Source organism: Gymnogyps californianus, chromosome 2, assembly GCF_018139145.2.
Source record: "Gymnogyps californianus isolate 813 chromosome 2, ASM1813914v2, whole genome shotgun sequence".
Taxonomy (NCBI): Eukaryota; Metazoa; Chordata; class Aves; order Accipitriformes; family Cathartidae; genus Gymnogyps; species Gymnogyps californianus.
Window position 1 is genome coordinate 111,643,941 of NC_059472.1, and position 21,870 is coordinate 111,665,810.

At 40.5% G+C, this 21,870-nt stretch overlaps 1 protein-coding gene across 3 annotated transcripts in view; it reads right to left on the reverse strand.

The window, feature by feature from the left end:
* The window catches only part of POU6F2 (POU class 6 homeobox 2), a 315,567-nt gene that overhangs the window by 95,178 nt on the left and 198,519 nt on the right, over window positions 1-21,870 (reverse strand). For all 3 annotated transcript variants that reach the window (XM_050892321.1, XM_050892323.1, XM_050892322.1), the window contains exon 5: window positions 1,768-2,102. In XM_050892321.1, the coding sequence (XP_050748278.1) occupies window positions 1,768-2,102 (335 nt within the window). The remainder of the gene's footprint in view (window positions 1-1,767; window positions 2,103-21,870) is intronic.

Genomic DNA, 21,870 nt, shown 5'->3' on the forward strand with positions numbered 1-21,870 from the left:
AGAGCAATGTGCCAAGGTATCTCCATGAAAACATTGACATTGGCACCTCCCATGCAAGGAATTATTGATTTTACTTACTTTTATTGTACTTCTGCAAGTGAGATGTAACCCTGGAGAGCTAAGAGTAGAAAGTGCTTCTACTGGCCTGTACCTGTAGGTCACAGATGAGACTGGAAGTACTCAGATTCAGTTGAGATTTACATTAGGACCAGAGGCTATATGAGAGGTAAGACTTCAGATTCAGTGTTAGTACAACCCTCTTGAGGTATGTTCACTGAGATAATCCCACTTCCTCCCTACCCCAATCTAATTTATGTGTGCATTTGCTTTGTTTGGAAAACTGAATGTCTTTTGAAGCACAATATTTAGCAGGCCGTTTTAGCAACGTATAGGATATATAGTTAGTGTGCATACATTACAGCTGCACCAAGACAATAAAGTGTAACAGAAGCTCCTCTGGAAATATTCCTGTCTGTATGTCAATAATCTGCATACTAAAGAGTCCCAAAGCACTCACTAGGCATGACAGACTGGGCATTAAGTAGTGCCTAAGTAGCCCTTAAGACAATACACAGAAGAAGCTCTAGAAACATTATGCTCTACTATAAGAAAAAGCTCAGGAAGCAAGGACACATCTCTTGTGGACTTTTAAGTCTATTATCTAAACCATTAAAAAATCAGATTTGATGCAATTTAGTTGAAGCTCAGATTAATGCAGGTTTAACTAGCCACATGGCAAACACAGTTTCTTGTAAACCAATTCCCTTAATTGTTTGAAAAAGGATTTTTTAATTATTAAGGTAATGCAGTTTAATTTCTGCAGGAAATGGAGCCGAATCCATCAGTGTGGATAAAACCTTTAAAGGGGGGTCTCAAAATTTAGAGAATAAAGTTAATAGAGACTTTGCTGGTTTCTAAGTGCAGTTCCATTGCCCAGTGAAAGAGACTCTGCTCACTTCTCAGAGTACCCTGGTGTTTATTCAGAATCATACTTGTGGGTACAGTTAAAGCTGTTCTTGCAGGATGTGAATGCAGCATGACACATGTAGTGCAAGAACACCCAAGTATAAGAAATTAGGACCATTGGATCAGAGCTCTCCCATTTCTGCCTTGGAATTCCAAGATGGACAGAGCCCAGCATCAGTGTGGGTGCCATAGCTCTTGGTCTATTAAAAAATATCTGCGTCATTGAGTGAGCATCTAGGAAAGGCATTGACTGGCATTCTTAGCTTTGGAGTCTATACTGAGACTCTTAACAGACGTATTTGATTCTTAGCAGGATAAACGTTAGGACTGTGATTTCAAGAGGAAGGATAACCCATCCATCCCTTGCGCACGTCCACCAGCAGAAGCTCTATTTCTTTTAGGGACAGTCAGGATCATCTGCTAATGAACAGCTAACTTTGCTGTCCTCATAAGTTACCATAAACGGTGACTGCTGGGCAAACGCCATTTGCGAAGGTCACATGCTGAATCCGTGGAAAAAATCAGAGCGTTTTCTATGGGTTTTATGATATGCAGTTTAAGAGCAAAAGACGTTTACTCTTCAGAAAGGAGCAGACTAGGACCATCATTAGTTATGCTTTTCTGGCTTATCAGGCCTTTTAGCTGTTCTAAGCTGCATGCTTGTAAGGATTAACTAATATGAGCTGGAATTTCTCAGCCTGTATGGTCAGAAGGTGTAACCTTCACGTGATTTCCCCTTGCAGTGGGAGAGTATGCACTTTCTGTTGTTAGACTGTTAGAGATTTGTACATAGCGTCCTACCTGCAATGGATTTGGTGAAGTAAGAGGAGATGGAAGGCCATGCCCTGGTGACTGGCTGGGTTTCTGAGGGGAGCTGGAGGACTGTGGGGCCGGAGGTGGTTGGCTCTGGCTCTGGGACTGTGTTTGGTTCTGCTGCGGTGGTGCTGATGGCTGTGGCTGTGGCTGCTGGGTCTGCTGGGATGGCTGTGGAGTCTGTGCCTGCTGACCTTGCTGCTGCTGCTGGCTTTGCTGCTGACCTTGCTGCTGCTGACCTTGCTGCTGCTGCTGCTGCTGTTGATGCTGGAGCTGCTGAAGATGCTGAAGCTGTTGAAGCTGGGAGTTCAGGGATGAGGTAGCTGTGAATTGAAGAGAGGGAAGGGAGTTATGCAGGTTTCAGTAATACTTACTGTGTTAAAGATATTCTGGATTAATTCTGGTTCTGTTACATTGTGGGGCGCACTGCCCACTGAGGTGCGCTGGCCTCAGGCTTCAGGTTGTGGCAGGAAACACATTCCCATCAATAATAGCCTGTGGTTCTGCCAGTGCAGTTCTGTGGTAAGAGTCAGACTTCACTGGAGGCAATGAAAGCAAACCTCTGGAAGGGCTACAGCTCTGCTCACAGGATGAGCGTCAGAGCTGACCAGTAGTTTTTGCTCAGACAAGCTTACCAGTGAAGCCAATGGGAATTTTGCCTGCCTAGAGAAGAGGCGAACAGGATGTCACCGTACACAGCATAGCAAGAACTCCTAACATGAACTGGTGCTGTTATATAAAGGAGGAGAAAACCATAGTTGTAAAATAAAGGATGCTCTGAAAAGAGCTTTGTCATGTCTTTATACAGCAGGTGTCAAGAAATAAAACATTCAGCTGTGAAATTTCTTGTGCAATGCATAGGTAGCAAAAATTCCCAATAAAATGTGTGTATCTCTGAAATTAGAACTGTTCCTTATCACTCACAACTGAAAGCTATGAAGTTCCTCTTGTGAAATAGGGTAGGTGTTCTGTGCACTTGCACTGCTCACTTACTCTTGGTAGTAAAGGTCTGTCATGTTTTGCTAGCCTGTGCTCCAAACATGAGGCTTGGAAACTGGTGGCTCACATCAACCTGCTGGCACAGAGGAGCAAACTTTATCTCCCAGAGACACTTTCAAATTGACTAGGGCATTCATTAAATTCAAGAAGGCAAGTGTGCCACAGGGATGTCACTAAGGAAGAACAGCTTTAAGCAGCAGCCAGAACATCACAGGAGCCTGATGCTTTCTGGGGTTATGTCCTGAATAAGTCACCTGGGTCTCCGGCCTTACCCACTTTAATCAACATCTCAGGGGTTGCATTAGATGGCTATGAGGTCCCAAGAGGAACAGCTTACAAGGTCATTGCACTATTCTGCACTCTGTATACTGCTTTGCCAACACTACTCTGTATTCTAATTTCCATCAGCAGAAGCCAAAGTAAACTGGGAATGAATCAAATTTGTTATTTCTAAAATGGCATTCAGATTTCATGGCCAGAAACTCTGTTCACCAAGTTATTTGTGGACTGGCAGATAAAGCCAAGTCATCTCCACTTTCTTTTCATGCCAACATCCCTATTCAGCTTTCTAGATATCTATGCCCTAGGGATGAACCTGAGGTTGTGGTACAACTTATGAAATCAATGAGCCATAAACTGGAATCAGCAAAAGAAAAAAGAAAAGAAAACGGAGAAAGATGAGGCAGAATGGGTAAGCCAGAAAAGGCTGTATGAAGGAAAAGTAAAAGGCTTGGTAGGAAGAGCTGTTGGTCATCCATTCCTATACTCATAGTTGCTCTAAATTTTCTTTCACCAGAGGTGGGAATCAAACTACAAATATGCCTTTACAAGAATTATAGTCATGTGTATGTGACTTCAACAAAGAACCTGAATAATGCAGAGAAGGAGGACTGGTAACACCAATATATTTCCATCAGAAAAGTTACTGATGAAAGTTTTGTGTTTAAACATAAAACAGAGTGACCATCAGATTAAAAACACACATGGTATCTCATACAAAAGAAATCAGCCTGGAGAAGTAAGGGTACACTCCCATCAATTCCACGATCAGAACTCGTACCTAAATGCCCCAAAGCGAAGAGGGTAGTAAGTGAAAATATAATCTAAGGCATATGAGAACAAAGAATGGAGAAGGTGTGTATACAAGAAAGCAACTGCATAGGCAAATATTAACCATAGCATGAAGCACCTCAGATGGCAAGGAATACTATTCACCAATTCTATCTGTAGGTATGTACGCAGAGGTGGAAAGACCCTTCCCATTCCCATGAGGAAAAAACTAATCTAGACCAGCTCTTTATCTTGTGCAGACCATTTCCTCACCTGTGATAGCTTAGCAGTCTGGACAAATCATTGATAACCAGAACCAAGACTTAAAACACAACAGGCCCTTACTGCTTCCACAGACTCCAATATAGAAATGAATGCAATGATGCCCCACAGAAGCATAACTTGTAATCCACACGGCTCATAGAGAGGAACAAGGGGTCATTTTATATCCTATGTGCACAACTGGACAGGATGAGATAAAACTCTCTCTATAGCAAACTAGACATAGTGGGGTTTTTTTGTACTGCAATGGTCCCCAAACCCTTTTGCGCCCACAGGGCACTCTTAAAGGCCATGGCTTGGCAGAATGGATTTCTCAGAATGCCATATGTTGTATGTAGGGCACTGGCTCATATAGTAGGGGACAGGCAAAAGCATTTGAGGTGGAGGGAAAGCCATCTACTGAAACATTTTTGGAGCACAGAACATGCTTGGCTCCTTGAGGTTCGCCTTTCAGCTAGAATTTGGAAAATATGGCCAATAATTAAAAGAATGCTTAAAGTATCAATGTGAGGTAACATGAGGTAACACAGGACGGAGGGATCACTGTGCTTCCGATAACGTAAAAGCGCAAAAACAGGTCAGCGCTAAATTTTTGTCAATGATCTTATGATTGAACTTATGGTATGCAAAAAATATCTGTTGATAGAATATTAAAGATAAAAGCATCACTACCTGGACTTCTTAAAATGGTGACATACAAGACATGAGGAGAATGGTAAAGAAGCCCAAAGTGTAAAATAAATGAAGTTGCTTGACAAACTAAAACAAATGAAGGGGTGGCTACATTATATTGCAAAAAGTTTATTGTTTTGTATGTTTGCATGTAGCTTAGAGAAATCAGAAGACTAATATTTAATAATTATTAGTATTAGTGTTGCCCACAGAGCATACGATTTTCTTTCAGGATGCTTTCATTGAAATGTTGCCAAACAGTGATGTAAGTGGCCTTGCAAAAGTACAGAGTCTAAAGCACAGATACAGATACACAGAAATAGTACTGATCTGTTTGTTTACCATTGGACAAAAATCCACACTTATTGAAATGCAGGTTTACTAAACATATGAATCTGCTTAAGAAAGAAAGATTATATTGTTGCACGTGTTGGGATTTACTTGCTAGAACAGTTATCCTAATGGTGTAGTTTCATTAACAAGTCATGCCTTTGATCAGCTGTTGAATTACATACTTAAAAATTAAATCTTCACTAAACTTCCATTCTCCACAAGACCAATACTCTGTTTAGTGGACATTTTGATTTGCAGATTCTTTCTTCTGCCAATACATAAAACAAGGGACAGAATCCAGAGGGAAGAAAAAGGGGGAAAAATGCCTCAAGAGCTTTTTTTTTAACCTAAAATTTTGCAGGTTCAGGTGCTACTGAGCTGCTAATGTAACCGATGTTGAATGGCCATTGCCAACATACTTCTGCACATTGACAATGTGAGCAGGTGCAATCACTCAGGCAAGCTGACTTGTCCGATGAATGAAGAGGGTCTGAAGTTGACTTGGAAAACATCCAGTTTGTAAATTCTATGGGCATGCCCAGCATTCTCAGATAATGGCTCGATATGGAGATTTTTTTCATTCCCCATCTAGGAGTAGAAAACTTTGCATTCGGTACTGCTCAATACTTGAATGTTGGCCGATGCAGGAATATCAGTATCTCTACCATTCACTTTTGTACTGGAAATGCAGTCATTCTTGCTGGCGTGGAAGGTAGTCCCCCAGGGAGAATTTTGTTGATGGAGAAAAGTTACTCATGGAAAAGTTTCCAAGTTCATTGCCAGCAACCGCACAAAATTATTCAAATAACTTCTTGTCTTTTCATAAAAAGCCTCTCTGAAGCTCACTATCATGCTGAGCTACAAACTGCATTGAAGCGGCTTAGTGAGGTATGATTGTTTAACGTGCTGTTGCTAAACAAACATAGGGAACTGGGAGAAGGACTGTTAGAGCATAGAATCATAGAATGGTTTGGGTTGGAAGGGACCTTAAAGATCACCTAGTTCCAACCCCGCTGCCATGGGCAGGGACACCTTCCACTAGACCAGGTTGCTCAAAGCCCCATCCAACCTGGCCTTGAACACTTCCACGGATGGGGCATCCACAACCTCTCTGGGCAACCTGTTCCAGTGCCTCACCACCCTCACAGTAAAGAATTTCTTCCTTACATCTAATCTAAATCTACCCTCTTTCAGTTTAAAGCCATTACCCCTTGTCCTATCACCACATGCCCTTGTAAAAAGTCCCTCTCCGGCTTTCTTGTAGGCCCCCTTTAGGTACTGGAAGGCTGCTATAAGGTCTCCCTGGAGCCTTCTCTTCTCCAGGCTGAACAACCCCAACTCTCTCAGCCTGTCTTCGTAGGAGAGATGCTCCAGCCCTCTGATCATCTTCGTGGCCCTCCTCTGGACTCGCTCCAACAGGTCCATGTCCTTCTTCTGTTGGGGACCCCAGAGCTGAATGCAGTACTCCAGGGGGGTTTCATGAGGGTGGAGTAGAGGGGGAGAATCGCCTCCCTTGACCTGCTGGGCATGATTCTCTTGATGCAGCCCAGGATACGGTTGGCTTTCTGGGCTGCAAACACACATTGCCAGGTCATGCTGAGCTTCTCGTCAACCAACACCCCCAAGTCCTTCTCCTCAGGGCTGGTCTCAATCCATTCTCCGCCCAGCCTGTATTTGTGCTTGGAATTGCCCCAACCCATGTGCAGGACCTTGCACTTGGCCTTGTTGAACTTCATGAGGTTTGCACGGGCCCACGACTCAAGCCTGTCAAGGTCCCTCTGGATGGCGTCCCTTCCCTTCAGCGTGTTGACCGCACCACACAGCTTGGTGCCGTCAGCAAACTTGTTGAGGGTGCACTCAATCCCACCGTCCATGTCGCCAACAAAGATGTTAAACAGTGCCGATCCCAATATCGGCCCCTGAGGAACGCCACTTGTCACTGGTCAAGACAAAGCTTTCCCAAAGCCACAGAGTAGGTGTATTGCAAAGGTGGATTTAGGGCTCTGGATCATGCCTGCAGTCCGGTGTTCATGCTGCCTGATTGCACTGCCTCTCACAGTGTGTGTACTATCCACAGCAGGGGTTGTGTCATATTATTGTTTGTAATCAAATCCAATCCAGCTCCCAGAGCTTGCTTGCATAGCTCATCCATTATAAATCGTATACCTGTCTAGTATTTGTCACTTTCTGCAGAGCTTGGAGCCTGATGGAATTTCAGGTGGTACAACAGTGCTATGTCTGCATGTATAAAAGATAACATGCACTGCCTACCTCACAGGAATCTTTTTATGACTTACTGGCTAACAGCTGGGTAAAATTTTGACTTTTTTAAGTGGGAAGTGCCTACTTTCTTTCAGAATTGCATTCAAGAACTAAAGAGGCTTGCAAAAAACTGCGAAAAGTTCTTTCTATGGTTAAAAAAGACAACATAAAGTACATCACTTTAAAAGAGAGATAATTAACTAAGCATGCATGCAAGCTATGAAAAACTGTGAGGAAAATCCACAAAAGCTGTGTGACATTTCAACTTTCCTTAAGAGAAATACATGTTGAATACATACCAGGTATCCAAGAAGAACTAATACCTATGAAGAAACAATGGCATGAGGGGTTTTCAAACTTAAGGTTTAACTATAATTTCTTGGTTGCTGTGGTGCAATGCCAGACTTCTCAAGGGATCACCCCGTGTTTTATGATCCTACTTTAAGCAGATTATGCTTAGCCATAGTATCAAAGCATTTACATTAGAATAAGAGATATGGAGTTAAGTGGTGCAAATGGACAGTCAAGAGGCAGCGAAAAAAACTTTCTGATCTCCCAGGTCACCTACGTCTACACTTGTCACAGACCTCAGACTACTTTAAGGACTTAGAGAAAGTTATGATCTAAGGAACACACTCCTTCTTGACTTCCTTTGGGGGATACCTTAGGCACAATGCTGTTATGCATTTACAATATTTACATAAAATGTGTCTTTTCATGTTTCCCTTGTATCTTCTGTTCCTCTGCTGGTTACCTACACAGGAAACTGAATTGAAACTAAAATGCCCCTCTGTCAAGTAGAGTGGTGCAATGGGAAAAATTCACCTTTGATGCAACCATGCTGAAAGAAGCAGTCTGATCCATGACAGGGGGAATGACTGAATCTTTTTCTTAGTGGGAAAACTGAAAAGGCTCTGTCTTCAAATCCCAATCCTGATTGTATTCACTGAAAGTAGTATCAACTGCCTGCTGCCTCTGGCTAACATATTATTGCATAAGTATGGGAACGGCTCTGGTTATATTTTAAATAAAAATACACATTTTTAAGTTTAATCATATTTCTCCAAAAAGCAAGGAACATAAGTAAGCCCACAAATGTTTATATAATGAAAACAATGTAAAAATTAGGACTCTCTTTTCACCTCTCATTCACAATATAAACTCAGATTCTTAAGACCTCTACAGTGCTTGGCAGAAGATCAAATTAATGTTCAGGGATTCAATTTGTATCTAGAATCTGCTCTTGTGGATAAGCTTCACATAATGTCTGATTTATTTTATTAATGTTTTGTGCATGTTTGTTCCTGTGTAAAGAGGAAGAAGGGGTAGGAGGAATAAGAAACAATTTTAGCCTACAAACCATTGTGCTACTCTATCCTCTATCCTCCTATTTACATAATTGCATAGATGTTCTTCAGTGCCTTGATACAATGTACAATGGACTAAAAAGGAGAAAATCATACATTAAACCTTTTCCTATTTGACTGAGCACAGAACTTGACTCCTGCCATTTCAAGGGCCTAATGCCTTTTTCCACTTCCCCAGTAACGGAGAATGGATTTGCATTGCCTTAAACTGAAAAGTGTAACTAACTTAAGCATCTGGGCTTGCGTTTGAACTGACATGGCCCGCTTTTTTTTCCACCCTGTTGTTTCTCTTCTAATGAGGTATATGCCTTTCTTCTCTTTGAAACAGATTTCTAAAGACTGAATACACACACTGAACAGTCTAATGCAAGCTTATGTTTACACTCTCTCCCTCCTGGGTAATGAAGGGTAGGTTAGCCAAATACCCAACATGTTTTTGCATACGCTTGAATTTTCTTTTTGAGAGCAAAATGTGAGTTGTTTCAAATATATTGGCATCCTCTTTGTGAAAAAAAAAAAAAGGAAGGGTTGGACTTGTGGCTGAAGAGATTAGTAATGGGATACAGAGCATATTATTTCTAAATCACTGGTTCAAATTCAGTCTAGGTCAATACAGGGAACAAAAGTCATTGCACTTTAATGGTGCTTTTGAGTGTTTTCTACCTTACAGAAGATGTATTAGATGTATAGAAGATGTATTCACACACAGATACCCACAGAGAGCCTGCATTGGAAGCAGTCTGCCACACAGTCAAGGTAATAAATTGATGGTCTCCCAATGCCTATTAGGAAGATCATAAAGACTATGGCCTTGGATGGCATCAATTGACATCTTTATTTGCACTTTCAGCAGAGAGGCTAAGGATAGAAAGAGTAAGGAGACCAAGTCATCTTCTCCTTCCTAAAGGTGATCCCTCAAGGTTACAGCTGGAGAACGCAGATGGGGTTATGGGGAGAAACTTGCATTGCCAATGCTCCTCTGTACCAATTCTGCAGATAAACAGAGGGCTTCACTTTCTGCTGTTGTCATATCCAGCATCTTTCATGAGCACTAAATTCACTTTAAAGAATACAGGCAATAAAAAGGAAGTATTAAGAAGAAAACCATCATAATTTATATGGTGCCTGTGGTGTCTCCACATTTTGATGAATACTGGAACTTCCCTGAAAAATGATCCACTGCATTAAATAAATCTGACATATTTTTTTTTCCTTACCAAACCTTAAAATGTACAATAATCCACTAAAATCTTAAGGAAAAAAAAAAGAAGAAAAAGTTGCTGTTCTAGGTAGAGAGCTTGACTAAGTATCAGGGCAAGTATATTTGGAATACTTCCCATTTTGAGATAATCTAGGGGCTATTTTCCTCTAGTTTATGACAACATTCTGTGAGTAAAGTTCCCTGAGTGTATTGTAAAAATTGCATTAACCTATTTAAAATGCCCAAAGGCAAGAACAAGCTGGAGAAATTAGACTTTAATAAGCCATTTGCTTCCTCAGCTCAAATGGGACCTTAGGCCTCATATTGTACAGATGGCTGAAACATTAACTGGAGTCAGGGTATCATCAAGACACAGGGGATCAATCAGGGAGTCGTCTTGGGACTCTCATGCAAAGACAGGCAATTAAAAACCCACCATAACATAGTCTGAGGGCAATGTAAGTGTTTGAATGCCAAAGGCTGGGTGTCAAGCAAGCGATATCTAGATTTGGTAAACTCCTAATTTTATCAGGCTGATTTTTTTTGTGTGTGTGTGAAAACATGTCTCTCTCAGAGATCAGGGGGCAGGATCTTAACATCAAGTCCTTACGCCAGATAAAAGCATTTTCTAGTTACAGAGAGCAAGACTGGTCCCAGACTGTCTAAGAACAGAATAGTATTGGAATGGAAAATCAAATTGAGTGGCATTGTATTCCTACAGACTGGATTTCCAGACCATATTGAGCCCATTAAGAATGATCCTATGGACCAGAATTTAAGACAACCTCCCATTTCTTGGGAAAAATTTTGCAGGACTCCCTTGAAAGAAATTCATTGACAGAGAAAAAATTATCATCTAAAGGCCAACAGAGCCCAATATAAGATTTCACAGCCGAAGGGATATGACAGGGAACAGATGAATGACACAAAGAAATTAAGTTTGAAACAACAGTCTGCTGACTCAGAGAACAATGACCATGACTCATAACGGACATCAGACAAAGGCTGGGCACTCTCTGCACATACAACCTTTCATAACAGGAACTGCAGCTTATTTTTTTCTCTCCTTGACTCTTTCAGATGCTCGAATATTGATGGGAACCATAATTTCCATGGCACTTATGCAGACTAAGTGTTTGACGTGCCTCGAAGTAGCAATGCTTGTAGAAAAAGCAGCACAACAACATACAGCCCCAGGAGCTTTGGAAGAGGTTGCGCAGAATCCTGTCCTGCAGTTCAGAGAGCCACGGGTTCCCAGTCCACCAGGTGCCCTGCCATTTCTGCTGGCAAGGTGGCTATGTGAGACTTTGGGGCAAAGTCTTGTCAAGAGGAACTGGTTGAACTGCCTGGTGGCTTCAAAGGGTGATTTTGCATTCTTTCAGATAATAGATCCGCAGCTGCGTCTTCTATAATTGTTTATGGCAAATGGCTCTTCTGACAAAGAAATATTTAACCAGGTATTGCTTCAGCAATGGTTCTTTGAAGATCAAGAATTATTAGAAGTCTCTTCAAAGAGTCTTTGAAGTGAGTCATGTTTCCTTAACTAAAAGTGAAGTTACTGTAAGTGAAATGTACTAGGTTTTTTGTGCATGTGTGTGTGTTGGTTTGTTTAAACAATACAATTGAATAGTGGATCAAAGTGTTTGTGGTTTAAAAGGTTGGCCTTGATGCTGAGCTTGTGGAAGTGTCCTGAGAATGACAAAGGACAATGTCACTTTCCCCCAGCCTCAACTGAGGGAAGCAGCAGAGGGTACCATGCCCACCACGTGACTTGGTATGACTGGTTGCTTTCATCTCTCAGACTCTCATTATATCCGTGTTTCTAACATTTTCCACTTCCAGTCTATTCTGAAAGCTGGTAGACCTGAGACAACTCTGTCTTCTATTAAGAACTCCAAGATTCAAGCAGCTGCAAATTCTATTCCCAGCGTGCAAATTCCAGCTAGAGAAGTTAGCTGAGCAGCAGTGAGAACAAGCTATGGAATGACTCAGAAACAGCAATGTGTACGCTATAAGGAGAAAGGGAAAAAATGCAGGCCAGCCCAGACCTTTCCTTTACAATCAAAAAAAGTACAACAGCAAGTACGAGAACCAGGTGCAAAAGTGGCAGTTCCACCTTGCTGCAAGGCTGTGCACACAAATGCTCTGCTGGAGCAGTGACTTAGGCTTCAACCTTGTTAACAACGGTCCCTGTTATCCTCAATATAGCCTTGAATTTCTCCTGATTTTACCAAGCCATGAAAAATTAAAAATGGTAGCAACAGGGTGAAAAAGGTGGGGAAGAGAACAAAACAAAACATGTGGCCTGATCCTGCAAGGGCTGTAATGCTCTCAGTCCTTACGCAGCTCCCAGGAACTGAAGGCCATTCCTCACCAGCTGGGACATACATGCAGTACCATGTTGAACACTGCATTCTTCATCAGTCATTGAAGAATAAAAAAGGACTAAAAAACTTTCTCTAAGTGACACGAGCTATTGCTTAATAGCTGTGGTACAGGAGCAATCTCAAGCATAGGTCACTGGGTTGGTAAGGAGGTGCTGTGCTAGGTGCTGTAACCTCAATATATGAGCAGAACATGGAGGTGTTCTTTCTTTAGATAAAGGATCAATGCAGAGAGACTACACAACTCCCTCCACATGAGAAATTGTAGAAGAGCTGGGAAGCGAACTCTAGTTTGGTAATCTGTCACACCACAAGCCACTCCTGAATGTATGTACCACTAGCAAGGTACATTATGTTTGCCTGCTCTTAACTCACAGTAACTCTATTTTGCTGACTTTAAGAATCTGCCATTATTTTTATTATTTGCTGTGCATAGATAAGAACAGCTGTATTTAGTTGTGTGCATTTCAAAACACATCACAGTATCCGTAGCTGTTTTCTTATTGTAAGCTTTAAGCTAACTACAGGTCAGTTTAAGGCGATCTGCCTACATCCCTTTTTCTAGTTTGTTTATTTTACTTGCAGAGCGATTAAAACCAAAGTTAAACAGTAGGTGAGCAGTGGTTACAGACTCTGCAGCTGGTCATCTGCTGCAGATAGATGGACTGCTCATTTTTAATTTGCAGTAAAATGAGGGAGGCTGAATATCAGATTTCTCTCCTGTCCCTATAGCTCATCAGCCAAACATGTTGCTGCTTCAGGTGCTAATCCTAACTCAGCTGTGCTTGGCATCTATCACCTTCGCACAGCAACAGTGAATTTGCTGCTCTTTGAGTGCTCACGTGCTTCCACCTACCTAAATTTCCTGCTCACCGTTGAAATAAACCACCTGGTTATTCACATAGATAAACTGCTCATCAGTAGAAAATTTGGGTGGGAGACTTAGGGAGAAGATTTTATAGGCAGTCCTTATTCAAGGGCTGTAAAGTCAGTCACACTTCCGTGTTAGGATGAAGCTCCATCCACAGCTGAACAGAAGGGCTTGGGAGTCCAGAAAAGCAGCTGCATTGCTCTGCCCAGTCAATGCACTACCCACTTCATGGCTTTCAAAAGCACATCAGGAACCCCCATGCTGTTTGATATTTCATGCATTTTTGTACACTGCAAAATAGTTAATAGCAGGTCTTTGAACAAACTGCATCTAGATCTTACTCTAGCTATTAGGCTGCTTCTTCAAGGTTAATTATTTTTAATTTGAAAGGGATACACAGCAATTAATAAAAGAACTTCCATTTAAATAATATATTTACTTACATGGAGCAGGAATCCCCAGTTATAGAAAGGGAACAAGATGCAAAGGATGAATTTACAATTGGCCAAAAATCTACTTAAAAATCATTCATTATTTCTGTGCACATATTCAGTTAGAACAGAATGTTGTTGCCTTTTTGATGCAGTAACTATTACCTTATTACCCTTATCAATGGAAATACTTGCCTTTCCAGACCAGACAATAGAAGAAAAGCCAAATTTGGTTGCTAACCAGTAATTCCCCAAAAAACTCACAGGGAGCTAGTCTTTGGCTTCCTTAAGGCAACATTGCCTTTATTTTAATATTCAGGATAATGAAATATCATTCTAAATAAGGGTTTAGATCTCATCAGCTGCATGTGTTTAGCTATACCAAATCTGAATGATGCTACAAAACATTCTTCACATTGTTTGTCATCTCTATGTTCCTCAGTCTTTTAAACAAATTCGACAATGTGTTAATGCACAAAAAAAAAGTGTTTACCAATGCACTAAAGCTGTTATAAATATTAAATACACCTGCTGTTAATGTTATCCTTTTGAGAATTATAATAGAATCCTGCAGAACTTGCTCTAAAAATACAGAAAATTCACAAGAGAATGTATCCTAAGAGCTATATTTTATTCTTCCTATAGAAACATACTGGCAGTGAGGTAACTAGGTTGTGTGAAGTTTCTGTACAACAATTATCATTTTCTCTTAAATTTTTCTTCTGTTACATGTAACCTTTTCATAAAATAATGCAAAAGCTGACTTTGAACTGTAGAGAATTAAGAAAATTTTGATGATAATGAAAACATTGGTCATCATGTGAAATTGATTGCTAATATATAGCCATAGATAATGATGTTTGGCTGGGGGGGGAGGGCAAGGGGAGAGAATTTACTGTTCACAAATTTCCTTGCTTGTGAAATTAGTGGATTTCTCATCCTCCTGAGGAAGCCCACTGAGACGTGTAGGTGAAAATACAACATAAATACTGGGCACACACCGTTACTAGATTTACTGCAGTAACTCCAATGTTAATTAAACGGAGATGAGCTTGTTCCAAAATAGTGCATTTAAATGAAAAGCCTGGGCCATTCAACAGTACAAAATAAAGAAACACATGTCAGTGCTGATACAAGATCTAGCTTTTTGCTTAAATTGACTTCTGATTAAAAAAGTTAGAAGAAAAAATGCTTCTCAAGTGGGATGAACTGTCTATCATGGCAACCCTGAGAACAAAAGTTGGCACAGTTAGTGCACACGGAAATCTGAAACCACTACTTTAGATTCATTTTGCCAAGTTTTAACTAAGTAGATGCAAAAAACTGTTCCTTCCATTTTCAGTGCCAGGTATTTTGTCTTTACTCTGTTGATTTTAATAGCTCGCTCAGAAGCTTGGAAATGAATGTTTCTTCCATCATCAATTTAAAACTTTTACATTTGCCAACTATGGATGTTTTTTCTACTGTGTGTTTTCAATGAAGCTGAAATTAATATGGTTCCCTTTGATTTTCCATCCAAGCACCAGCAAGCAAGGGGCAAACTATGCTTTCATCTCCATCCTTGAGACAGAGCCAGGTCCAGCATCACGTGACCACAACAACACTCCTTTCCTTCCCCCTCTCCCACAATCTTCCCAAAAAGGCAATTTTTGGACTCATGTTCGTCTAAAGACCACCTGGAAAGACCAGCTCTACAGGGGTCCTCCAGCATTCTATAGGGGAGGGCAATTCTTATGGTCTTCGTCTCCAGCAGTTCAACTGCTGTTCTTCTCATACAGAGCCCTCACTTTGAGCAGATATGACCCCAGCAGCCTCTTTTTCCTACCAGCTGTAGACATTTACTTCTTTATAGCTTATGGAACTGTGATGGCACTCCAGCAATCCTCGCCTTCGAACAGGGGATTGAAGCAAATGCAAATTAGGCTAAACAATATTGTCAGAAAGTCTTATTCATGTGATTGTGGGCAAAAGCAGTTGTGTAAATTCCGGCCTTTATTTTTTCAGGAATGCTTAGGGATATTTTTTTTGCCAATAGCTACCCAATCATTAGAGCTGATGAGAACTGCATCAGAAAAACACCTACAAAGGTAAGACCCATAAGTGAAGGCAAGTGTTCTTTAAGCAATCATCCAGTGCAACACATTTCATTAGGAGGTTTGCAGCATACACTGCTGACCATTTTATGCATTTGGATCATGGACCACATGGATTTCCAATTCATAAAGAAACTAATGCCAGGAAAGCGTCTTATGCTTTAATGTTTTGCACTGGGAAATTAAGAGGGGAAGACAAGAACATAAGACGTCTGATGTCTGTGAATCAACACTGGTCCACGGACCAGTACAGACAAAACCAGAAGTAATTTCCATTTCTTTTTTTTTTTTTTTTTAAAGCAGCAGTATTCTTAAATAGATTAATTCTGCTAGGTCTTAATTATCTTGCACAGTGAAATGACATCTGACTTCTTGCAGTCATAGTGCTAGAAGCATTGCTGATGTAACTGATGCTGCAATGATTTTCAGATTTGATCACAGTATATCCACAAAATAGATAAGCTTTAGATACATGCATGATTCTGTCACTTCTTTCAGCTGAGACTGGGAGTGGCCTTTTTGTCAGATACTGTCTGATGGGTGCCTTGCAGACCTGTATTTCACTTCGCTGAGAGGGCTCGGTTTGCCCCCTGCCATCAGAGCACTCTAAAGAAATAGCCCCGAGAAGACCATGGGGAAAATGTGCAAGCCACCCCCTGCGCCTTGTGCCAGCATGGGTATGAATACAGAGCATATGCCATAGAGAGCTCTCTCTGCTGAGATTCAGAAGAGTGCCCTTGGCTTACGTACTGATCTGAAACTTTAATCTCCCCACAGAACACTTTAATCAGAAACCATTTTCATAATTTGTAAACACTGCCAAATGTTTGATTTCAGGCTGTTTAAGTGATCAAACCTTCTGGTGGAAAATAAAATAAATAACAATCAAACCATCAGACAAAGAAAGTAGTTATAAATAATTAAATATGCTGTACTGACAAATACTATTCCCACCTGGATGCTGTGCTTCCAAGATGCAAAGCACAGTTTTCCTAATTAGAAGGAAAAAAAAAAAAAAGATCCTGTATGACAGAACAAGTCAGATCAGAAACAGGGAGTTAGGACTGATTGTCTTATGGATGAAGATCAGCGCCTGGGAATCCACTTCCTATTCCTGAACCTACCGTAACTGCCATACCTTGGGCATGGCAGTTCATCTCCCTGTCTCACTCTCCTGTTCTATAAAAGAAGAGGAGGGATAATAGACTTCAATTCTCTCACCACAGGAAGCTAAGTTAGTGAAGTACAGCAATGTGCGCTAAGATCCTCAAAATGAAGGAGGTCAAAGATACAGAAAGTTTTATTTCCACATGGAAAAGATTGTTATAGAGCTACCTCCTACATTGTGTTAATGAGAGATAGATGGTTTAAAAGCACCCATTTATTTTCTTTTTTCCTACTTTCTGATAATGTCTGGATAATGTTTTTATTCCCAGCAGCTCATAAGACTTTTTGAGATCTCCAATAATAAGGATGTCTTTTAAGATGAACTCTCAGCTCAGGCACATTTTAGGCACTTGTCTCACATCGGGTTTAAAGGATACCTCAGAATGAAAAACAATCCCAGGTTTCCTGGAAGACTAGTACTTAAGAGTTCATTGCACACCACTGTGAGCACCTCTATCATCAGAGACACACTGATGGAGCCAGCTAAACCAAACTAGCTAATGATAATAACAATAAAAAAATCCACGAGAAAATTTCACCAACAAGACATCACAGGTAATAAAGTGATTCCTCCAGTGCAGTAAGCTAGGCCAAAGAAACAGTAGGATGACAAAAGAAAATGAAGAAAGGAAAACAAATTCAAGGGTGATAACTATAGGACCCCGGTGAGCTTGTTATGTGAATAGACTGCAGGTAACCACATCCTGCCACCGTGATGCTTCATAAATTCTGTCATCTTGTTAACAGGCTGAAGACTACTGACCTCACTTCCTCCACTAATAAGACTGCGCTGCTTTGTGCCCAGACTTTTATTATGCTTATGAAATTTGAACCACTGTGTGAGCCTTCTTCCTTCCTACAAGAATGATTACTGCCTCTCAAATTACAGAGGAACAAATGGGAAATGGAAACTCCTCTCCCTCTCTTGTTCAACAGCCCCTTCTTTCCCTCTTCCTAAGCCCCTGCAAAATAATTCTCAGGCTCTCAGGACCAACGATGCTAAGGCTTGCTTGGTTTTGTTTCTGTATATATTACAAGTAATAATAGTAATAAACCAAGAAATCTGAGTAGATTTTATGATGTTCACATATAGGTGTGACGTTTATACATGCAAGAAAGACCTTCATGTCTTATAAAGCCTGTGCAGGCAACATTCAGCCATTTTGTCCACTGAGAACACATAGCAAGTGTCAGAAAGCCAGAGAGCAGCCACGTGAGGTGTTTTGGAGGTACTCTCCAAGCACAAAGCCTACACAGGCTGTATACTCAACAGCTCCCCTTATTGCAGCTCAAAATAGGAGAAAACAGTTACTCCTCTTAGCACGCACTTCTGAAGCACAAAACATGCAAAGGCAGCCAAGCCCAGGTCCAGCCCAGCTGGCTATGGCCACTCATGATCATGAAAATTCAAGAGAAAGGCAGGCCTGTGACTTGTCCTATCCATATTTTGTATCCTTTTCTTCCCAATCTAAAAAGGCACAAGATGAATCAAGGCAGATTCATCCCTTCCTTACACGTGACAGGGCAAAAATGTGTTCACACCATAAAAACCACAGAAGGCTTGTCCATCAGCTGCTACAGTTTTGAGTGTTCACTCATGTAAGTGTGTACCAAGGATGTACCTCTAAAATTTTACAATATGCACCTTAAAAAAATGATCATTCATTATTTCCTTTGTCTATGAGACCAGTACCTTCACAGTAATCACTGGCACTGAAAAAAACCCCCAACCCATCTTATAGAGCCCCTCCTTTTCCCTCAGAAAACCTCTTGTCCTTAAAAGCTAAAAACTTCCCAATGGTCACCTCTTGCAGCTAGTGAACTACATTACAGATGCACTTGCTGACTAGCCTTACCTTTAGTATCTCAAACCAAAAATGCTGCAAATAAAAATATACAAATCGACGTGGCTGATGAGGACAGTAGGACAAACTCTTCTCTGAGTTTCCCAGGGCAATGACAGCAGTGTCAGTGAATTTACATTTCCGAAACCAAGAGGAAAACGTGGCCTTTACTTGCTTAATTCTAAGAGCTTTTTGTCTTGTGGATCTGATTTTCTCTTTGCTTCAGTTGTGCCACTAACACTGTGCTCAGTACTTGCTTTGCCACCCTTAAGAGATAACACAGCAGATGTCCGCTGTCTAGACTTACTGTCCTTCCCAATAATGAAGGTATGCGAACTCTTAACAGTGTACACAGCAGTAAAACTTGAAATAAAACAGTAAAAAACAAAACAAAACAAAATACCATAAAAAGTCCTAAAATCCTGGTTTCTTGCTGGCTTTCTCATAGCTCCTGCATGGGATCATATTTCACCTTTACTGTGTTGTTGCTCTTATTAAGCAAAGGCAGCTTATATTTAACAATTCCATTATTTTCTTTTCTACATTACATAAGACCACATTAGGAGCCCGCTGTGTGTTTTCAGGCAGACCCAATCTGTTCTGCCTTGCACAGTCCAGGCATTACCTTCCAAAATGGCCCTGCGGAGCCTTAGGCACCACCAGCAGCTGCTCCGCATGGCTCTTTGTGCCAGGGACACTGCACTGTGCACAGGGCACTTAGGAGGAGGATGCCAAACTGCTGTTTATTTATGTCACCCTCTAAAGCCCCAAAGATACCGCAGGCATTTATGAATTGCATGTATAAGCTGTTTTATTGCTGTATTTCTTTTAACCCCACCCTGCCCCAATTGTCCCTTTCCTCCATCCTTTTTCTCTCTCTTTCTCTCTTTTTCAAGACTACGTGCTGTTTTGTGTGGTCTTGCATGCAACACACACATTTATTCTTCTTGGACTATGTTTTCAAAAAAAGAAGGAAAGCAGGAAAGCAAGAAAGCAGGAAAGCAGGAAAGCAAGCAAGCAAGCAAGCAAGCAAGAAAGCAAGAAAGCAAGAAAGAAGAAAGTAACAGAGAATAGTAAAAATCCAGAGTCAAATGTGAGTGGCACAGCTATAATTCTTTATGAAGCAGCAGGTAAGATTGATTGTCAAGGGTCAAAAGGCTAGGTCAAACTCCGCTCATTCGTCAGCTGAATGTCATTTTTGTTTTCCCTGTCACCAGATAGCTTTAAAAAAAATTGCAACTCCTTCCTCATTATCTGGGACTTGGCTCCTTTCCTGCCATCCAGTATTAATGAAACTGTGCTTCAAGCCTGGCCTTCATCTTTGAGGTTCTTCTTCATGTACTTCTTCCCTTTCTTAAGTACTACAGAGCGAGGACAATTTTAAAGATCGTTTTCTCGCACAGAGAAGTTGGAAAATTGCCGCTACAGTGAGAATGATTTGAAAACATACATGCAGTATAAACGTCTGAATGAACAAAAATGTAATTAAATCATAGCAGGTCCAAAGCCCACACAGCGATGTAATTGAATCATGGTTAAATCCGTGCACCTCATACGGAATCCTTAAAAAACCAACATGATACAATATTTTGAAATCATTTATGAGGAAAAAAAATAACTTTTTGTTATAATTACAAGCTGTGCACCACTGGAATAATGCTAATACTGAAATTATCCATCGATTTACTGTGAATATGATTTATATATGCCTGATTCAGATAAAACCATAGCAAATAATTCCCTTAAAAAGAACTAAACATCTAAATTAATTGAAGTTAAATTACACCTACGTGGTGAAGTTTCAGCTGGCCTGAAACGGGATGCCATTTCAAGCCAGCAGTTGGTGACGCAAAGGATCCTTCCTCAAATAAAACCATTTTTTGTCGAAGGTAAGTTTAGGTGCAATTATCCTCTTGTGCATTTATGTAAAGGCAATACTCTTGTGTTTATTGAGTGCTTTTCACAAGGGGATCTCAGGGTAAATTACACAAATAATTAAACCTCATCTAAAGCCTATCCATACGAGGACTGCCTCTGTGTTTAGAGAACAGAATCAGGAACCCTTCGGTGACAGAATGAGAGGATTTACTAAATTAATTTTCATTAAACACATTGCTGCACAGGGTGATTTAAGTATGTTGACTAATTGACATAACACCTCCTTTTAGCTAGAAAAATGACCTTTTAAAATATTTATAATCACTCTTGGGCAAAAATATCCTGAAATCCTGTGCTAAATCTGTATGGAATAACATTTCACACTGATCTAATTTCCCTGCACAAGCAAACGTGGTGACTTCAGTGAAACTATCTGCATGAACGGCATCTCAGACAGGAAATTCAAAATGTTTTGCGAAAACAAATCAGTTTTAACTGTGAAGAGAAGATCAAAATAAACCACAACTCAAAACAAAAATAAAAGCTTCTAATTTCAAAATACTTAGTGGACTATCCACCTACAACTTGGAAGAGATATTTCAAGGCCTGGCTGCTGCAGGAACACAAGCTAGTCTCTGTTTGCTTCCAGCCACAGGTGGAAGATAATACCCATTTAAAATGTCTAGAATTCAGCTCATAGAGTAGTGGATCGTAGAATTATTTAAAGTAGAGACAAGAGGTTCACAAGTTGACAGTAATTAGTTAATCCAAAACTTGAGAGTACCTGGCTCTCCTGTGATATTTGACAGCAATGGTGGAGTTTTGAATGGACCAATTTTGGGAACTATTGATATTTTTTGACCTGACTGGGTTTTCATGGCATACAAAATACAATGTGCTTCCAAAATGTTAGCCAAAACAACTCAGTTTTGACTAACTCTCACAGAAGATAAAATTAGAGAAAATTTCAACAAGAGAAAAGAAGCAAAGTGAAGGGAAGTAAAGAGAAAAAAACATTCTTATTGCAAAACTTTGTTTTCCTTCAGGATGCTTTGCTTTTCTCCAAATTTCCAGTGGCAACGAAATTTGGATTTTCAACTTTGAGATTGGATGAAGATGGCAACAATTAAAATTTGAATAGAGGGCTTGTCATTAAAATAATTTTGCTTATAGCACTGTGTTTGACTGTACACTGCTTTTCTAGCCATGTTACAGTGTGGACATCCTTCTGCATGCATGCTGCAGTGTATCAGTTTA